Source organism: Macrobrachium nipponense, chromosome 33 (genome assembly GCF_015104395.2).
Source record: "Macrobrachium nipponense isolate FS-2020 chromosome 33, ASM1510439v2, whole genome shotgun sequence".
Lineage (NCBI taxonomy): Eukaryota > Metazoa > Arthropoda > Malacostraca > Decapoda > Palaemonidae > Macrobrachium > Macrobrachium nipponense.
Window position 1 is genome coordinate 47,339,088 of NC_087219.1, and position 21,109 is coordinate 47,360,196.

Consider the following 21,109-nt stretch of genomic DNA (forward strand, 5'->3'; position numbering starts at 1 on the left):
GAGACTGCTTCCCCGCCAAAAAGTCTCATCTAAGGCTAGTTTTGGACAGTGCAGTGGTAGTTCATTGCATCAACAGAGGAGGGTCCAAATCCAAACATGTGAACCATGTCATGATAGCCATCTTTGCATTAGCAAGCAAACACAAATGGCATCTGTCTGCCACTCATCTGGCAGGAGTAAGAAAGTGATAGCAGACGCCCTGTCCCGGTCAGTCCCCTCTGGAATCAGAGTGGTCTCTGGATGTCGGGTCATTCCAGTGGGTAAGCCGGAGAGTCCCAGGTCTCCAAGTGGACCTCTTCGCCTCACAAGCAAACCACAAGCTCCCTTGCTATGTGGCCCCCAACCTGGACCCTCTCTGGCTTATGCCACGGACGCCCTGTCGTTGGATTGGATCAATGGAGGAGAATTTATGTTTTTCCTCCAGTGAATCTTCTCTTGAAAGTCCTAGACAAACTAAGGTCTTTCAAAGGGATAATAGCTCTGATTGCACCGAACTGGCCCAAGAGCAACTGGTATCCACTTCATTTTGGAATTGGGTCTCCGACCCTCAACGGATCCCCAACCCCAAACTATCACAATCAGTACAAATGAGGACTGTGTTCGCTTCCTCAGGAACTCTCCAGACCCTAACTTTATGGACTTCATGAAGTTTGCGGCTAATAAAGATGCTGACATTGATCCACAGAATATTCTCTTCCTAGAATCAGATAAAAGGGAGTCAACCATTAGACAATATGACTCAGCTGTTAAGAAATTAGCATCTTTCTTGAGAGAATCGAACACTACAACCATGACAGTTAATTTTGGCTATATCCTTTTTCAGATCTTTATTTGAAAAGGCTTAGCAGCTAGCACGATTACCCACTCATAAGTCGGCTTTGAAGAAAATCTTTCAAGTAGGTTTTCAGATAGATTTGACTGAATCTTATTTCACATCTATCCTAAAGCCTGTGCCTAGACTTAGACCTTCTCAGAGGCCTACTACAGTTTTCATGGTTCTTAAATGATGTTCTCAAACTAGCTTCAGATACTGACAACTCATCTTGTACATTCATAATGCTCCTGAGGAAGACATTATTCTTATTAAGCCTAGCCTCAGGAGCGAGAATTTCAGAACTGTCGGCTCTATCCAGGGGATGCGGGTCATGTGGAATTCCTCCCATCAGGAGAAGTTCTACTTGCTCCGGATCGTAGCTTTTTAGCCAAAAATGAAGATCCTCTTGCAAGGTGGGCTCCTTGGAAGGTTATCCCACTTCCACAGGATCCTTCTCTCTGCCCAGTATCAACTCTTTAGAGCCTTTCTTTCTCGTACTTCTTCTAGATCCTCTGGTGCTCTCTTCATGAGAGAAAAAGGTGGTACTTTGTCAGTTAAAGGTATTAGACAGCAAATCCTTTACTTCATTAAACAAGCCAACCCTGAGTCATTCCCAAAAGCACATGATATCAGGGGAGTAGCCACCTCTATTAATTATTTCCAACATATGAACTTTGAGGATCTTAGAAAGTATACTGGATGGAAATCCCCAGACAGTCTTTAAACGACATTATTTGAAAGTCCTTGGAATCTTTTAAAGTTTTCAGCAGTAGCAGCAGGGAAACATAGTTTCCCCTGATACTGCTTAGAGTTTGTAGTATTAATCCAGGTCCTCCTTTCTACCTACTTCAACCAAACATGCCTCAAACCTATCACCAGGCTACTCAGCATCATAGCCTTAGCCGCTTGTGTGTTGTAGTGGTTTGTCCCTTATTTTTTTGCTAGTGGACAACCACCCTTGTACTGATATGTTACTTCAGTGGTCCTACCCTTATTTTTATGCTAGGATAGGCCACAATATGTTTGTATAAATTCTCCAATTGGATTGTGATAACTTCGGTCACAATGTGTTTTTGTACATATTTGAATTAATTATTGTATTAATTGTATTAATGATGGATTGAGTGTATCTACCCTTATTTTTATGCTAGGGTAGGACACATGTATGTATATAATTGTACTTATATGTTCTAAATTAAGTAAATTCAAACATTTCCTTGTTTTACATGCATATTTATGATTTTGTTACTACCATTTAAGTACTTTAAGTTTACTAACATTCTGTATTGATTACTGTATAGTTAGTTTAAGTATTAACCTTTGTATGCTGTATGATTTACTTATATTAATACATCATTTTAATATGTTTTTCATTTTTCCCTTTTCCATCTTGTCTGTTTCTCTGGTACTCTTTCATAGGCCGACACGAGCTGAGCCCAGAAAAGGGATTTTGACGAAGGAAAAATCTATTTCTGGGTGATTGGCTCGTGTCGCCCTATGAAACCCATCCCTTTTTATTGGTTGTTTTTCCCCCCCTTGCAGGACAAGATGTATTTATATTTTATTTAAGGATGACCGCTAGGGGCGCTGCTGTCCGTGGCGTCCTCTAGTAGTAGTAGTAGAGGCTGCATCGCCCGTTGGTATCGGCTCTCTCTTAGGGGATTCTGATAGGGAAGTTCTAATTGGTGTTTGTCTCGTGGTAGTGTTCCACACTCGCCCCTATATCATACCGACACTTCTTTTTAAGAGTGAGCGAGTCAGTCTTACTGACATTTTCTTAATTTTGTTTTTTCTCTGGTAATTTTAGGATAATTTTACCTAGAAAGATGATGTTAAGGATTACTTTCATAGGGCGACACGAGCCAATCACCCAGAAATAGATTTTTCCTTCGTCAAAATCCCTTATTTAGTAACCATTATTCTTAATCAGGTTACATGTTATCATATTAATCATTGTATACATGTTTTGATTTTTATTTTATTTTATTGTTTTTGGGTACATAATCAATTATTATTAACCAACATGGATCTATATTTTCCATGCATTTATCTTTGTTTATGAATATGTCAACAAGGGTATGTAACAGAACCTTTTTATGCATTTAATCACTTAGTATGTTACGAGCACGCTCCTATGAACAATGTTTAAAGTAATTTTTTTTTGTTTTTTTTTTTGTTATTCAAGGCTTGAATAGGTAGCAGACCGAGCCTAATGTAAGAATTACATTATATATATAAACCAGTGACCTGGGGTCATGGCATTAGGAGGGTTCTACGTGACCAAAGCAGACCGTTAGATTACGCTATGCGTTGTCTGCAGTAGCCTGATCTAGCTCAAAGCTTTGTCAACATTTTTATGTTATGATAACTTTGCACAACACTCCATGGGAAGAGGCTTGACCTGTTAACCTACGCCGGAAACTTGTAACTTCCGAGCCGGCGAACTACGTATGTGTTTTTATATGAATTGCTGAGTATAGCTAATGTTCGCTATCGACGCGATGCTTTAGAACTGGCAGTTTCCACGCCAACAGTCAAAACAATCGGTCGTCCGACCGAGCTGCATCTCCTAGTATGGAGTTACAGAATAAAGTTGTTAACTTGTTCAACTAGCCTGTTTGAATCATCTCCTCTAGACAAGAAAGAAACCTCTCTACTAAGTTATCCAAGGGAGATGAGAGGAACCAAACATTACTTACGGATAACAGCCGTAAGGAAAAAACAAAAGTCTATCGCCAAGCGATAAGACATTAGATATATATATATATAATATATATATATATATATATATATATATATATATATATATATAGAGAGAGAGAGAGAGAGAGAGAGAGAGAGAGAGAGAGAGAGAGAGAGAGAGAGAGAGAGAGAGAGAGAGAGAATTACCAAAATGATTCATGAGGCTAAGAGATTAGAAGAAATGAGTCAGGATTTTTTATGAACAGAAGGTTGGTATTACAGGTTTATGAAAAGGTAGCAGTTATCATTCCACGCAATACCAGATAGTAATGCCAGTGAATTATAAAACAAAATATTAGCATAAAAACAACTTTTTTTGAACCATGCAAAATTTGTACCAAGAATGGTGTTCGTGTAACATTCTGTATACCATCCAAAATGAGTATCAGAGGGCCTAAACAGTTATAGTATTAAACCAATGGTCATGAAAAGATACACTGAGAAACACTAAGACCTGGGCCTGTTCTGTTGATGATACGAAACTTCCCAATTCCTAACAGCTGAAAACATTTATCTTAAAGAAAATATTAGCAAGGTGTGTCTCATTCATATTCATTCAAAAGGGTTCATGGGCCCTTAAGGATGGTGTGAAAATATTTCAGTAACATTAAATGCTTAGCTGTGTACCCAAAAACTTTTTCCTTAATTCCCACTGAAATGGAGGTGTCTCATATGCCATCAAATACAATATTGTATGCTAAAGTCACTACTTTAATTGTGCAAAATATACTTACGCAACATTATTCTTAATCAGTCGTTCAAAAAGGGACGTGCCTAAACCAAACTTTGTGGACAACTCGTAAACAGTTGCACTAGGCTGTAGCTGCTGGTGATCACCTATGAAAGAGTTAAAGAACGAACACATTTGTTATGCAGCAATAGCACTTCAAGATCATGTACAATAAACATCTAACAATTCATTAGACTACTGTTTGCAGTGGTACATTTGACATCACATGGCATACTTGGTTTCCTACAGTGTCCCTTTGGCCCATAACTGCATTGCTTTCTGACTTGCACTTTTTTTGTCTGCCAGTCTGCTTTCAGAGCTTAAAAACTAGAGGCTAGAGGGACCACCAGACTGCAGCCGAGTTTCATGGGCCAAAGCTGAAACTTTCATACAGCATTATACACTGTACAGAAAACTCAATTACTATTAAAAAATAAATTGCCATAGAAACATTTCTTGCTTGTTTCAACGACTGGCCATTCTGAAATGTATTTAACCAACCACGTCTGATCATGTCTGCCGGATGAATAGTGACACTTACTTTTCAAAAGTACCAAAAGTACAATTTTAACTATGCACACCATGCACTTTACATTATGTAAATACTGTATATTGGACACTGGCAATAAAACATTTAACATGCAACAAAAAAAACTGCGCATAGTATTTCATTTGCAAACCAAACACAATTACAAACTATTATTTTTTTGTCTTTTGAACTTGAGAAATTCAGGTATATTATCTTGAGGTGTTCACTATCTCCTACCAATTTAACTGTCGTCATTGAAAACATTACAAAATAACCTCTACTTACCAATCATAATCAGATGCTGACACTGGTGTGTTAGGGCAGTTATTACATGAGCTTCTAAAATTTCTGCTGCCCTTCCTCAAACGATCACTGTAAGTCAGATATAATTTCTACTTTAAGAAAGCACACAGGATGTACAAAACAGTACGCATATGCCTTTATAAGAAAAATTCAAAATATATATTTTTAATTCCACTTCAATGGCACCCTGAATTATTTTTAGCAATATGTACGAGATATTGATATGTAGTAGGTCGATATGTACGTAGTAGGTCTTAAGTTGGGAGTTGTGTGTATTTGTAATGCAAAGTCTATTATTCTTTTCCTCAAGTTTTGAGGAAAAAAAATAAAAATAAAGTATTTCTCATCTACATACATTACTGGCCTGATGTTTTTTAATCATCTTGTACAAAGAACTTTTACCTGACCTGCCTGCTACTTACTGGATGCTGGTAAAGAATTTCAATAGAGATATGTGACCTTTACAGAAATCAGTACCACTAAATTCGCCCACGAAATCTTGTTTTATCGTGGACATTACTGCAACGAGCACTTGGCCCACTGGAACTTACGAGGTGATTCACCCTCTGCTGAATTGTAACTACAGCTCACTGGTTTGTTGTTATCCTTGGCCACCGTTCTGTGTTTATATTCTTTACTGGGATACTTGTCGATGCTTATATTCTTTACTGGGATACTTGTCGATGCATGTTATAACGAAAGAAGTGACCTTGCAGGATAGTTCAGGCCATCTTTTTTGAGCAGAACTTTGCTCACTGCTGATCACCAATTCCATGGACCCTGTCCCCTTCCCAGTCGTCATGTGCATATGCCCTTACAATATCCTGTCTGTATCTGCAACATGAGCATTACTCTGCTTCCCAGATTCAGACTACTGTACTACTAAGTTCTCTGCTATGGTTATCATTTGTAAATCTTCAGTGAACCCCAACCCACTGAACAGAGAAGTTCTTAACAAAAGGCAGACTTCATGCTACAAAAGGGTACCATCAAGATTCTTCCAGTCACCTGGATTTTACAGTCACCTCTTCCTTACCCAGGGTGCAGGAGATTCTTCCAGATCACAAAATTCTACAGTCAGGTTTTGCTTACCCCGAAGTCCTTGGGAGGATGGAAACCTAAAATAGATCTTGGTCAGGGTAGTATTTTATGACTGGATTCCTTCTACATAAAGGCAATAGAGTTTGTCTCAATTTCTGTCCCCTGCTTCGACACACATGAGAGTGAGCACATTATACTCTGAGTCACCTGCTTTCCAAGAAGTAACTTTTGTTGGTTGCTGCCAAGGTACATTACCTGGCCTAGCATCTTTATGGTTTGCCTGGACAATGTCTTTACAATGGTTAGGCCCGACTCCTTCAGGGGAGGATTTGAAGAAAATGCCTGCTGCTTCTGCACTTCCTATCAGTCCGTAGACTTTCAACTCCTCCAGGCAAAACCATACAAAATGTCAACTTTAAAATGCCAGTTTACAGCTCCATCAAATTGGTTTAGTACTGTATTCATCAGAAGGCAGAGTAGTACACCAGCTTCAGGGTGTCAACAGTACACTTCTTAACCATCTTCCCAAGATAGCTAAGGCTTGGCATAAGTTACATAATTGGGTGCATGGTATCCCCGGTAAAGCTAGTTCCTCACAGCTGATCCCTACAATTATATCACAATGCAACTCCTTAAATTTTAATTTGTTAATAGAGATATGTCCAAGACAGATTTGACTTCCCCGACGTTTTTTTCTAAACAGAGTAATTGGTTAACATAACAAAAAAATATGACACTGCAATTTAAGTTGAAAACAGTCATGTAGCAAATTTAATTCATGAACATGAATTCCTAATGGGTTATGGATTACTAAAATAAACTGATGAAAACAAATTAATAACTGAAAAAGTGTCCTTTGTCCACTGACATGTTAATCCCAAAGATCCTTTCAACAGAAATATTTTCTACAGAAAAAATTAAGTACATTTCAGTAGTATTCTAGTCCCAGGCATTTGGCCAATATAGTAGTAATGTACATTTCTACTTCTGTATTATACTTTGAAGCCTCTTTTAATGCATGTTGCCTGGCTTTATTGGTTGTGATTTTGTAATAAAGCAAATCTCTCAACACATCATTGCTTTGGTAAATATTTTTCCAGTTGTGAAATATTTCTGTTGAAGGATGAACAAGTAAGGCAAAATACATTATGTACATATTAATTATGAACTGCACTTAATTTACCCTACATGCTACGCATTACAAATTTTTATGAGGATTCAAATGTATCGTATATGACCATGATTTAAAGTTTCACTGATTCTTCGCAATTAATGTGCGTATACTACATATCTACTAATAAAAGTAAATTAATGAATGATGATACTGGGTAGTAGCACTTCATGGATGTCATACCTCCACAACATGGAATCATTAGAATTACATTTCTGATCTACAAATATATATATTCAGTCATAATATGTATAAGCAAAATTAGGAAGACTTACCTACAGAAGGCTGCAGTGCCTTAAGTATACTAGAGTACTGTGCAGCACCTGTCGTTGTCATTCCAACCACAGCAGCATGACGCATCACATACAAATACTCTTGATCTTTTACTTCACTATACACTGCACCAGACTGCTCAAATTTACGTTCTTTTCTTTGTAGATCCTTGAGAAATTTTTCAGCTAGTTTATCAATCCATAATCTATACAGACACCAGCGATCATAAAAATGCAGTGATGATATGCTATATTTTTCAAGAGTTTTAGCTCTTTGATCATCCAATGGGACCTCCAACCCATAAGTAAGCAGTTCGAGACTAACCATTCGCTTGTGAATTTCCTGTTTATACATTACAATTTCCCTTTCACTTACATCCTCTCTTTCCATCAAGTTCTTGTAATCCCTTATGGAGGCTTCCAGTCCCTGAAGGGTTACACTGTGCCTAAGGGAGCTGCTACAATTCAGACCTTTGGTTTCCATGTCAAAGTCATCATCCAACTTCCTTCCATCTTCTTCTTCAGCATAAAGATCTATTGCATCATACCAAACATCTCCATTTTCCGACTCTAGGTCAGTGGACTTTTCTTCTTCTGCCTTAGTAGGACGGGTTGTGTTGGATAACATGGGATCAATCCCATTAATGAAACGTGGATCAAGCAGATACATGGTCAAATCTAAGTTTTGCTTTTGAAACTGATGAACAACTTTTTCAGGGATAATGCCATACTTTATCAGTTCACCTAAATTCAGAATTCCAGATGGATTTCTGAGTGCCTGCAAATTGCTTTGCATTGTTCTGACTTCTGACTCTTGTTGTATCAGATGTCTTATAATTTCACCAGAATTTTCGCGGAAATACTTTGGCATTATTCGTCTAGATCGAATATCTTTTACTAGGCTGTTAATCTGAAAGTCCTTAATGATTTCACTCTTAGTTCTTGCTCCAATTCTAACTATGCTCTTTGTGAATGGTATCATTCCCTCTAGAAACTGGTCAAGTGCATGGTTAGTAAAGCACACTACTAATATGGGTGCCTTTTTCCCCTCTGTTTTCCAGTGCTCACTATTATGGAGCAAAACCTGAGCTATTTTAAGACCTATGAAAGTTTTTCCAGTTCCTGGTGGACCTTGTATGATAGCAAGTTTGCTTGTAAGGGCTCTCCTTAAAGCTCTGCGCTGTGATTCATCAACTCTCAAATCATCACATGATGGCCAGTAATTGAGCTCTCTTGTTATATTCACATTTTGCAGAGCAGGCACTTCTTGGGCTGCTGGTGCAGGAGAGTATTTTCTTGGTGTAAATAACATGCTGTAAACTTCAGAGGTCTTCATCATATCTCGTCTGCGTATAACACGCAAATCATATCTAGTTTCAGGAGTTACATAGTCTGGAGGAACCATATCATTATCAACACCCACTATGAAACTTTCCAGGGGGAAGGTATCTTCTGTAATCCCCTGAAGTGCAAGAAGTACGTGTTTATAAGCTGTAAAGTACGATCTGGATTCAACCATAGTAAATGTTTTCCCCATTATATTTCCAACTTGATCTTCAATTTTTATGCCCAACATGCCTTTCTTCAACATTTCAGGACTCCTCTCAGCAACAGATCCAAATAAAATAGTCTTAAAGTTATTGCTAGTAAGGCAGACAAGATTACCAAACATAAGTCTTTTGGAATTCTCGACTTGAAGTTTTCCAGGCAATGTGAGTTTGACAAGGTGAATCAACTTGAAGTTTTTGATGTCAGTACCTAGTAATTGAACATTCCTGTACACATAAAGATCTCTATTATTTGATCGTTCATTTTTCTTAATTTCTTGGACACCATTTCTTAATGGCCTCACAAAATCTTCCCTTAGTAACCGGAACTGTACATCTAAATAATGTTCAGCATCTTCGTATTTCCCATGTATTATATTTCTTCTCAGAAATGGTACATCAGTGTCATTGAGTTCTATGGCCGTTGGCACAATTGGCAATTTTCTGAAGTTTTCCGGCGGTTGAAGGTCATCTTGCCATCTTCTGCGATGCCCTCTGGAAGCTTCTTGACACTGGGTCTGCCAATTTTTCTTTTCTGCCTCAAGGTAGGTCTTAGAGTCTTCATACTTTTTGAGAAGTTCTTGAGGTAGGGAATTCGACACTTGTTGCATTGCCATGAGGCAACTTCCAATTAATAACAAGATTTGATTGATAGCTAGATTTGTCATTACATGGCAAAACTTATCTAAAACCACCCATAGGTTTTCAAAGTAGCAACGTAAGTGACACACTTCAACACTCTCCAAAGTAATTTTTATTGTAAACCTCATCAAAAAATTTGTAAATGTAGTCTTGAAAACCTCAGTCAGCAGTACATTCAAGGATTCTGTATTCGACTTTGTTTCCGTTGCCTTGGCCAATACCTGCATCACTAGGCACATCTTGCTAATGTTTATATCATCTGGGTTATTAAGCATCAGTTCAAATCCTGAACTCTCTACTTGCAACTGCATTACTATTTCTTCTGGGTGTTGCTCCAGCAACTTTTCAAGAGCTTTAACGCCAATAGGATTTTCCCGTTTTCTCCTCTGAAACGTCTGCTTGGAATTTGTGTGCGTATTATCAGTCCTGTTCGCGGTGGCACTTAGATCATGGAAACTCTGGGAACCCCTTACATTTTTAAATCTAGCTCCTTTAGGATGGCCCGCTGTGGTTACTGGTTCTCTCCTCTGTGAGCAAGGAGTCTTGGATCGCTGTCTCCTCTGGCCAGTTCTTGTATTACCAGCAAAAGGCACTCTTCTCATGTGATCACCTAAACCATTTCCAAGAAAAAGTTTGACAGAGTAAGGTATCTCTGGTTTAAATGTTATTGCACTAGCTATAAACCATAGATGAGTAAGGTGTATCTGGTTTAAAATGTTATTGCACTAGATATGAATCATAGAATAAGTCAAATAAATTATTTGAAGATCAAAATTTACTAAAACCAACAGTAATATTCATTGAAACAATATTTTTCCACGGTAAACTCTCACGAAAATGTGTCCTACTTCTTTAGGTTTAAAATACATTCAACAGCTGTATATAAAATAAAAGGAACATCATTCCTTTCATTAAACTTTACTCAAAATCTTACCCTCAAGATTCATGAACAAATTTTAGAACAATGAAACATTTATTTCATGCTGAAACACTCCACATTCGTTCAGAGTTGTAGCCTACATGATGCATAACCTTACATAAAAAAAGTTAAAATTCAAAGCAGACCACAAATATTTTGAGTTATTATGTTAAAAATGCAAAGCATAAATCCAAAGCGGACCACATTATGTATATGTACTGTATACTATATTAAAAATGCCCTTCTTTTGGTCTAAGGTTATTCACCATTGCAACTGGTTATTATATCTTCTTTGCTCACTGCCTTTTTTTTTTTTTTATTCCATTTGGTTACTTCCTATCAAATCCATCTTTTTATTAGCTTTAATCCCCTTTTCACCTAAAAAAAAAAATCCTTCAGTAACTATCCAATAACTCCCTTTTTTGGTGAGCTTTGTGGTAGAAGCAGCAGTATTGTAATGACTCAGCCAACCAACAATGGCTGCCTTTATTCTCAATAGATAAAACAACTTCATTAAGTTAAATTCCCAAATTCATTGGTGAATGCCTGCAATTAATATATCTCCACCTACACAGTTAGTACTCAACATGACAGTACTACATACTGAACTATAAAGGCCTGTCCACAGTAGGGCACATTGTTTGGAAAAAAAAAAAGTTGCAGACAGCTTCTTGAAAACTGTAAACAGTTGGCAAACTGTTCCCTGTACAAGTATTCATCAAGATGCTTGTTGGTGCAGTAGCCTCTGTACTTTACTTAGCAGTTTTAAGGCTCTCGAGGATGAAAGATAAGAGAAAGGAAGAGATGGGCTAGAAGTTTTCACAGAAAGAAACTTGTCACATACACACACACACATTGTAGACTACACTAGTATATAGGTACGTGTGTAATAATTACATTATTATATAATTTACAAGATCTGTAAATATAAACCAATGACCTGGGGTCATGGCATTAGGAGGGTTCTACGTGACCAAAGCAGACCTAGATTACGCTATGCGCTGTCTGCAGTAGCCTGATCTAGCTCAAAGCTTTGTCAACATTTTTATGTTTATGATAACTTTGCTCAACAACTTCCATGGGAAGCGGTTGACCTGTTAACCTAACGCCGGAAACTTGTAACTTCCGAGCCGGCGGGACTACGTGTATATGTTTTTTTATATGAATTGCTGAGATAGCTAATGTTCTGCTATCGACGCGATGCTTTAGAATGGCAGTTCCACGCCAACGATCAAACATATCGGTCGTCCGACCGAGCTGCATCTCCTAGTATGGAGTTACAGAATAAAGTTGTTATCTTGTCAACTTGCCTGTTTGAATCATCTCCTCTAGTCAAGAAAGAACCTCTCTACTAAGATATCCAAGGGAGATGAGAGGAACCAAAAAATACTTACGAATGACAGTCGTAAGGAGAACACAAAAAGTCTATCGCCAAGCGATAAGACATTAGATGTGGTGGCAGCGTATAAACGAAGAATATAATTAACAAGACCCATATCAGCCGACCGAAGGTCTACAAGAACTAACTTCCACCTTCAACATCAAACTAAACAGAGGAAACGGGATCTTCAATCAACGCAACAGTTTATGAAGCCGCAACTATGTCCTTCATCGAGAGGAATACAAGCATTTAACACTGACGTTTGAGCAACTGTTGTCACTTATCTTCGAGAATCTACACCGGACGAGGGCAGCATCGAACATCAACGGAAAGAAGAAAACAAACACAGGGAACATCACCCGATCTAGCAAGGACGGAGGCTGTGACGTCATCAATCTTGGACTTCCCCGCGCATCGTGCACCGAGAGAAGACCGTGACGTCATCACGACTTCCGACGCGAGACGTAGACAGGAACTGAGACGTCATCCCATGTCAACAATCCTTCGCAATATAATCTGGAGCTAAGTACCATTTTTATCTATTTCAGGTCTTTCCTCAGTGAAGTGTTGTTCATCAAGAGTCGATCGTCCAGTATTCTGGGGGTGAGTTTTTGTTTCGCCATTATTAATCTTCCTTCATTACAGAACCTATCTTCAACTACGAGGTTCTCGCCCGCAGATTAATTTTTTTTCTTTTCTCGTTGTCATTAACCATTTCTTGCAGGAATTCTCCGTATAATATTTTATCATATTATCTGTATTTTGTATCTTTTGGGGGATTTTCCTATTATTATAACACACTTATACAGTACATTGCTTATGCGTTTACGTAGTGGTCGAGTGTACTCTTATAGATATTTTGATAGGATTGCAAGGAATAGAAGTGATAAGAAAAAAGTGAAAGCCGAAATGGGCAATCCACTCCTCCGGCCTGGCCAACCCCAACGTGGTTGACTCCTCGTTAGCGCGAGGTCCAGCGATAGTCCCTTTTCAAGGTCGGGTCAATGGGTTCCTGCCTCAAAATGTTGAGGCATGGATCTCATCTGTAGACGCTCATTTAAATGCAAAAAGCATCACAGACCCAGCAGTACAATTACAGGAGGCCAAGAGCTTCATTGACTTTGCTAAAGGAGACGCAAGTGCGTATCTAAGGGGGGTTTCTTTCCAAGAGGCGCTTACATGGGACGAGTTCAAAATTAGATTACGTGCGTGTATGGGGGTGAAGAGGCTTTAGATGTAGTATTGGCATTGAGAAATATCCTTAACCAAGCCTCCATGACTCAGCTCAATGTTGTCGAGCGGGCGGCGCTAATTGCCGACCGGTCTAAATGAATATCAGGATAGTTTTAAGTAACTCCGGGTGGGTTGCGGGTGCTAAAATCAAAGTGAAAGATTTTATCCGTTTGATCTACCTTACATCTATCACTGCAATGTTGCCTGAAGCGTTAGTACGGTGTTTTGATAAAAAATTGCAGCCCGACAGTAACGGAATTAGATGTGTATAAACAAATCAAAAAACATATGTCTAAATGTACCGACCTAGATCCTTCGCTCATTCAAGTTTTTGCAAAAAATGAGACAAGCCACAACAAGTAAATGTGGGTACCATAATAATAATCAAGTTGCAGGGATGGTTTGTTATAACTGTAAACGACCAGGTCACATGATTTCAGACTGTCGGACGCGTTTTTGTTCAATACACAATAGTTTAAACTCATTCATATAACCGTTGCTACTCGAGGAATCAACAGCAGAATGCTACGAACACGCAACCAGTTGCCAGTGCAAATAAAAAGAAGGGTCCTCAGTACTATTAAGAGAAACAACCAAACGGAAATTCTGCACAACAGCAGAAACCAAACAAATCGTGCTTCAGGTACCTCTGTTCCTGGGCCGTCTAGCCAGAACTCGCAAGGGCAAGCGAATTTTCAGGGTGTGATAAACAAAACAAATACCACGTAGTTCACTCCAAGGGGGGAGAGGGCGATGTTGGGTCATCAATATCAACATCTTTTGTATCAAATAATCAGTTTAATATCATTTATCAGATCATTGTGAGACAATTGATTTTCCTATGAAACACACGGCCGAATCAAAAAAATCTGTGCAGGTTCCCGTAGATTTTGCAACAAATTCATGCAATTATTAGTCAAAACGAGTTGCGACCAACCTTACATGCAGTAAATTTGGACCATAAGTCATTCACTTTGTTCTTTGATTCTGGTAGTCCACGTAATATAATGGATTTAAGGACTCATCATTTACTCTCTTCAAATTTCCCTATAGAAAAGTCCGGAATAAGGCTCTCAGGCATTGGGAATAATGAATTAAATGTTGTGGGCGTAACTCATGTACAGTACAAGGTCGGTAAGCGCACGCTTGCTGATACCTTTGTCGTTGTACAAAACATTAATATGTATCCCGCAGTAATTATCGGATACCCGTCTATGGGCACTCAAAATATTATCTTAGCACCTGCAAAACATGGCGTGTATATCAAAGGGAAATTCTATAGGTCTTCTAATACCCTAAAATCAGTTTTAGATAATAAAGAGACAGACAGAGTTGTCACTTACATTACGGAACCAATCACCTGTCTCATGAACCAGAAATAATACAGGCAACCCAACAGAACTCTCGCTCACCCGTAATATCAGCTTGCACGCAAACTCTCGAGCCTAACGTAACTTCAAAAAATATATTAGTGCGTGTAAAGAGAACCTTGCCAGGATCTGAAACCTTAATCCTTTCCGAAACTCTGAAAACACACGGATTATCCGTCACGCAAGCCGTTTATACAGTCGGCTCACAACAACAATGTAACATCGAAGTCTGTAATCATTTGAATACCACTTTAGTAATCCACAAAAATCAACATAATCTTGGATGCCGAAGTTTATAAACATCGCATTCTTACCGTAGCTGAGATAAATCACGCTCAATCAGTCGCGGATGAACCCCTTTTGCAATCTATAAAGAACAAAATCAATAAAGACATTCAAGAAGAAGAAATTCAGCAGAAATTTTTGAATCTGTTAACTAAATATCATGATGTTTTTTCCACTACGGATGGAACCTTAGGAAAAACGGATGTCATCGAGCATCAAATAAGGCTCAAGGACAAACAGAAAGTAATCTATGTACCTTCGTACCGACTTCCTATGAAATTTCAGAATGAGATAACAGAGGAAGTAGGTAAAATGTTAAAAGAAGGAGTCATTAGGAAATCAAACAGCCCTTATAATTTTCCGGTTAATAGTATACCGAAAAAAGATCGAACTTGGCGGATATGCGTAGATTTTCGTCGTTTAAATGAAGAAACAATCCAGACAGATTCCCAGTACCATGTACCGATGATATCCTAATCTTTACTAGGCCAGCAATACATCTTTCAACAAGCCTAGACTTACTAAATGGATTTCATCAGATTCGCGTTGGAAACAAGATAGTATCCCATACACTGCCTTCAGCACAGCCAGGGGACATTATGAATTTTTGCGTATGCCTTTTGGTTTACGTTGTGCTCCTATAACTTTTACTCGTATGATAAACGTCGTGTTTGGAGACTTGTTGGGAGATATCCTACATGCCTACATGGATGACTTAGTAATCTTTTCCAACACATTAGAAGAACATTTACGTAAATTGGAGTTAGTGTTACAAAGATTAAGGAAGCATAATTTAAGGGTAAAGATAAGTAAGTGTGAATTTTTTAAAACACGACCTAGTCTATCTAGGTTTCACGGTTTCTAGTGAAGGTCTTAAAGTAGTCCACGATAAGGTGTCGGCTATCCGTAACTTTCCGATACCTACTAACGTCAAGGAATACAGCAATTTTTAGGATGCAGCGGCTACTATCGCCGCTTCATCCGCAACTACTCAATCATAGCCGCTCCCCTAACCGATCTTATAAAAAAGGGCGTAGATTTCGTATGGTCTGAAATTCATCAACAGGCGTTCGATAAACTGAAAGATGAACTGTGTAGTTCTCCTATCTTGAAATTTCCTGACTTCGGTAAGGAATTTTTCATAGCAACAGACGCCTCAGACCTAGGAGTAGGTGGGGTATTGCTTCAACAATATGATAAACAGTTTTTCCCTATAGCTTTTTATTCACGTAAACTGAGACCTTCCGAAAGTAAATATGCAGTAATAGACAAGGAAGGGCTCGCTATTGTTAATTCACTCGTGCACTTAAATTCATAATATACTACGGTTACCCCGTCAAGGTTCTCACTGATCATAAGGCCCTAACCCGACTTCTTTAAAGGCATTTAGTCACAGCCCCAAGCGAACTCGGTGGCACATGATCATTCAGGACTTTGGCGCGAGGATCGGGTATTTACCTGGGAAAGCAAATATCATTGCTGACGCATTATCACGCAACCCCTCTTCATCTTGTACCGAGCCATAGCTGAATTAATAGGATATCTCAACCTCCACGCCCGTTTGTTAAACTATATCTGAACAGGAGATCTGGGCTGGAGTGCTGAACTATTACAGACGGAACAAAGAAAAGATCCGCAAATAGAAAAAATCATCATTGCGTTAAAAACGGAAAGATCCGAAGGAAAAACAGAATACCTAAAGTATAAGCAGCAGCAATTATATCCTACAGGACAATATCCTGTGTAGATCCGTGACGAGGAAAACCCGCAACACACCGCAGTTGAATAACAACCAGGTGGTGGTGCCTATCTCACTCATACCCACTGTCTTAAAGTGGTTGCATGAAAATCCACTGCACGGACACCCGGGTTATACCTTGATGTCACAGAAAGCCAAATCCTTATTTTATTGGCATACGATGCTTACAGATATAAAAAGCACATAGCAAATTGTCGCACTTGTCAAGAATACAAAGGGCACACGAAGACACCTGTCAGCCTAGGGGCTTACCCCGTGCCAAATCAACCCTTTGAAAGAGTACATTTAGATTTATTAACAGGATTTTACGAGTCAGACAGAGGAAATAAGCACCTCCTAGTAATTATAGACGCTTTGACTTCGATATACAGAACTTATAGCGCTTAAACAAAAACCGCGGTCGAGTGCGCTAGGAAGTTTTACGAGGTGCTACATTTGTAACATAGAATTCCACACATCATTATCTCAGACTCGGGCGGGGAGTTCAATAATCATTTCCTTAACTCTTGTGCGAATTCCTTTGTATAAAGAAAATCAATACCATGATCTATCACCCAGAGTCTAATGGGCTAGTGGAAAGGGCAAATCGTAAGGTTTTAAACATTTTAAGGGTCACCTTAGGGGGGGCAGATCCCAACTGGGACATTGCCATACCTGCGGTACTAAGCACACTTAATCACTCGTATCATGTGTCTATTAAAATGACACCGCACGAGGCACTGTAACGGTATCCCGGCCCGAACGCCCTTTCCACATCTTAAAGCCTACAACTAATTTATCAATCCTCTAAGGATGTTATGGATGCAAGCATAAGTCGATATATATAATTCGTAAGAATTTAGAAGAAGCACAGATCATAATGAAAAAAAATCATGATAAAATAGCTAAGCCAACTAGAACATATCCGTGGGCGATCAGGTATACATACAAGTATACGTACGTAAAGGTTTAAATTATAAACTGACACCTAAGTTTGAAGGCCCGTTTAACATTTTAGAAAATTTAACGGCCAATAGAGTTAGGGTTCAAAATGTATCCAAACCCACTGATGTGAGAATAGTCCCATTGGCACATATCAGAATCTAAAGAAGGGTAGATGGAGTGAGGGAAAAAATGGTTGTATTTATGAAACTTGTATAATAATTTATATATATATATATCTATTAATCATATTGTATGTAAACCTATTCTTTTACGCGAGTTATTACATATGTTTTACTCATTGCAGGTTTCAAAAATGAATCTGTTATTGTTAGGAGTGATATTGTGGTATTCAGACATCTTTGTTGTATGGAAGAGCGCTAGGACGAAAGAAATAGAATTTAATCATGGCTCGATTATCGAGAGAATCGATGATGTATTCATCGTGTCAAGTAATATTGTTATCGAAGTAGATATGCATGCTATTTTCTTACCTGAAGATGACGTCCTTAACTTAAAGAATGACCTGATGAGGTTTGGTATTTCCCTTAAGGAAATGCATGAACGTAATTTTCATGCTAACTCAGAGATTTCACTAGCTCAAACACTAAGCGTCGCGGAAATGTTGTCTTATGACATACAAAATAAAACCGCCGAGGCAGAAGAACTCGCTCGTGACCTGCTGATGTGGTCTGTGCGGCACAATACTCTTGAACGCCACAACCCGCTATTCTAGCTGGACTAAACATCTTAGGATCAGTTTGCGAATCTAGGCTTAGGAATCTCAAATCGCCTCAAGATAAAATAATCAAAAAATAAAAGAATTGAGTTTTTGCAACACAAAACAGAACTGGCCTTATCTGAACTTCGCAGCCAGTTATCTTCGATCAATCAAATAATGAATATCGTTAATGAACATTCAAATAATATCGATCAGGTCATGGAAGTTCAACATTTGCTGGCTACTTTAGCTTACTATAGTTCGAAAATAGATCATATCCGTGTGAAAATATCACATTTTATTGAAAAGTCAAAAGATTACGTAGAACAATTACGCTAGCAACAAAGGGTGTGTTATCTCCTCACCTCATGCCTATTAAAGATCTGACGTTAACTTTGGGAAAACGGTACGGGAGAAGCTAGGTTATATTCCTTTATTAGATGCCCATAAAGTAGAATTCTATTATAGCCTAATATCAGTCAGCGTAGAAAATTATAGAATTATGATCACAATTCCTTTTGATTCTTCCGATGCTTGGCAATCATACAAAATAGCACCGTTTCCTACTTTTATGACGAATAACTCAATCCAGTAATATCCAATTTAACGGGGCATGTACTGATTTTCTTCTGATCGAAAAATCATTTACAGTCATTTAAAGAACTTAGATAAAACTCACTCACTGTTCAGAAGCCATGAATAATAAAATTTGTACAGCTGACTCTTTTGAATTCTATCCTATATCAACGGATTCATGTGAGTTAGACATAGTGCTAAACTGGCTGGCTCTCTCTCATACAAGCGAAGGTTGTCTGGGGAAACTTTATCCCTTTTACGGTAATAAATTCAATTACAGGATGAATAATGGTTCTTGGATCCGTTATGATAAGGCCGGATTCGACGTCGTGTGTCCGACAGTACCACCGCCCAGACCCTATCTTCGTAGCAGCCGATGGTTGTACGGTGGGGACAACTACAAACTATACCGTCAGAGGGGTCAACACGATAATACGTGAGAAGGCGTATTTCGCGAACTACACGTGGGCTTCCACAATCGTCCCATCACTACCTCTCCCATACAACGCGCGAGTAGCTCATCGTCTGACGCAACTGGCTGAGATGACCCACGATGTCATCGACTTATGCAGGTGGAGAAAATCTTCGCTACTACATTCCTGCTAGCCGTGTTCAGCGTGACGGCCATATTGGTTATCGCCGTCAACATCTTTGCTTGGCGTAGGCTGAGGCGTAAACAGAAGGATCTCCAAGGGAACGTACTGGCCCGTCTAGATGACGTACCCGTTAAACTCAAGTCGTTTGCGTTTAGGGCCGCCTGAACCTGGCCACTTCAGTTCGTGCCTAGGGAATTGTCTGGAATTGTGTTGTGTGAAAAGCGGTCCGTATGCTGGCAAAAAAATGTAGGACAAGAAAGCTCACGCCTTTGCATTTGAACAGTTAAAGTATCTCCAGGGCGCCTAATAAAGCATTATAGCCCAATATTATACATTAATATATTCCTAAAGGTATTTTTCGGGCACCTAATAAAATATCAGCCCTATATATTGAATTTCTGCAGAATTACATTGTTATACTATTATACAATTATATTTATCTATTACGAAGAGTGTCAAGTACTCTTTAACAATTATCCATGATCATGCTATAATCATTCTTTAGTAACCATTATTCTTAATCAGGTTACCTGTTATCATATTAATCATGTATACATGTTTTGATTTTTACCTTTTTATTATTTTTGGGTACATAATCATTATTATTACCAAACATGGATCTATATTTTCCATGCATTTATCTTTGTTTATGAATATGTCAACAAGGGTATGTAACAGAACCTTTTTATGCATTTAATCACTTATTATGTTATACTTAGATGTGGTGTTACGTGCACGCTCCTATGAACAATGTTTAAAGTAATTTTTTTTTTGTTATTCAAGGCTTGAATAGGTAGCAGTCCAAGCCTAATGTAATAATTACATTATTATATAATTTACAAGATCTGTAAATATAAACCAATGACCTGGGTCATGGCATTAGGAGGTTCTACGTGACCAAAGCAGACCTAGATTACGCTATGCGCTGTCTGCAGTAGCCTGATCTAGCTCAAAGCTTTGTCAACATTTTTATGTTTATGATAACTTTGCACAACTTCCATGGGAAGCGGTTGACCTGTTAACCTACGCCGGAAACTTGTAACTTCCGAGCCGGCGGACTACGTATGTGTTTTTATATGAATTGCTGAGATAGCTAATGTTCCGCTATCGACGCGATGCTTTAGAATGGCAGTTCCACGCCAACGATCAAACATATCGGTCGTCCGACCGAGCTGCATCTCCTAGTATGGAGTTACAGAATAAAGTTGTTATCTTGTCAACTTGCCTGTTTGAATCATCTCCTCTAGTCAAGAAAGAACCTCTCTACTAAGATATCCAAGGGAGATGAGAGGAACCAAAAAATACTTACGAATGACAGTCGTAAGGAGAACACAAAAAGTCTATCGCCAAGCGATAAGACATTAGACGTGTACACTCGGCAAGGAAAGTCAAGATACAGTTTTTATAAATCTTCGGACCTATATTGTTCAATAATGCCACACCTGGCAACTCTTGAAAGGGGGCGGAGCTTCAGAATCATACTGTTCGTTGCTTTTTTTTTATTTCCATCAACTTTACACCATAAAGATTCTGTTGAGGTCCTATAATCATTTATAC

The 21,109-nt window shown here is 38.6% G+C and overlaps 2 protein-coding genes across 4 annotated transcripts in view; both read right to left on the reverse strand.

The window, feature by feature from the left end:
* LOC135203152 (NFX1-type zinc finger-containing protein 1-like) overlaps nt 1-5,246 on the reverse strand; it is an 86,375-nt gene extending 81,129 nt beyond the window's left edge. The window contains exons 1-2 of the mRNA XM_064232825.1: nt 5,101-5,246; nt 4,291-4,393 (exon numbers count right to left, since the gene is read on the reverse strand). Of these exons, the coding sequence (XP_064088895.1) occupies nt 4,291-4,393; nt 5,101-5,107 (110 nt within the window). The 5' untranslated portion in view covers nt 5,108-5,246. The remainder of the gene's footprint in view (nt 1-4,290; nt 4,394-5,100) is intronic.
* Nucleotides 5,247-5,406: 160 nt separating this feature from the next.
* Nucleotides 5,407-21,109, reverse strand: part of LOC135203153 (NFX1-type zinc finger-containing protein 1-like) — a 36,571-nt gene continuing 20,868 nt past the window's right edge. For 2 of the 3 annotated variants that reach the window (XM_064232827.1, XM_064232828.1), the window contains exon 3: nt 5,407-10,401. In XM_064232827.1, the coding sequence (XP_064088897.1) occupies nt 7,592-10,401 (2,810 nt within the window). In that variant the 3' untranslated portion in view covers nt 5,407-7,591. Of the gene's footprint in view, nt 10,402-15,038; nt 15,062-21,109 lie in introns of those variants that run through there. The other variant, XR_010311873.1, reaches the window with a different exon arrangement.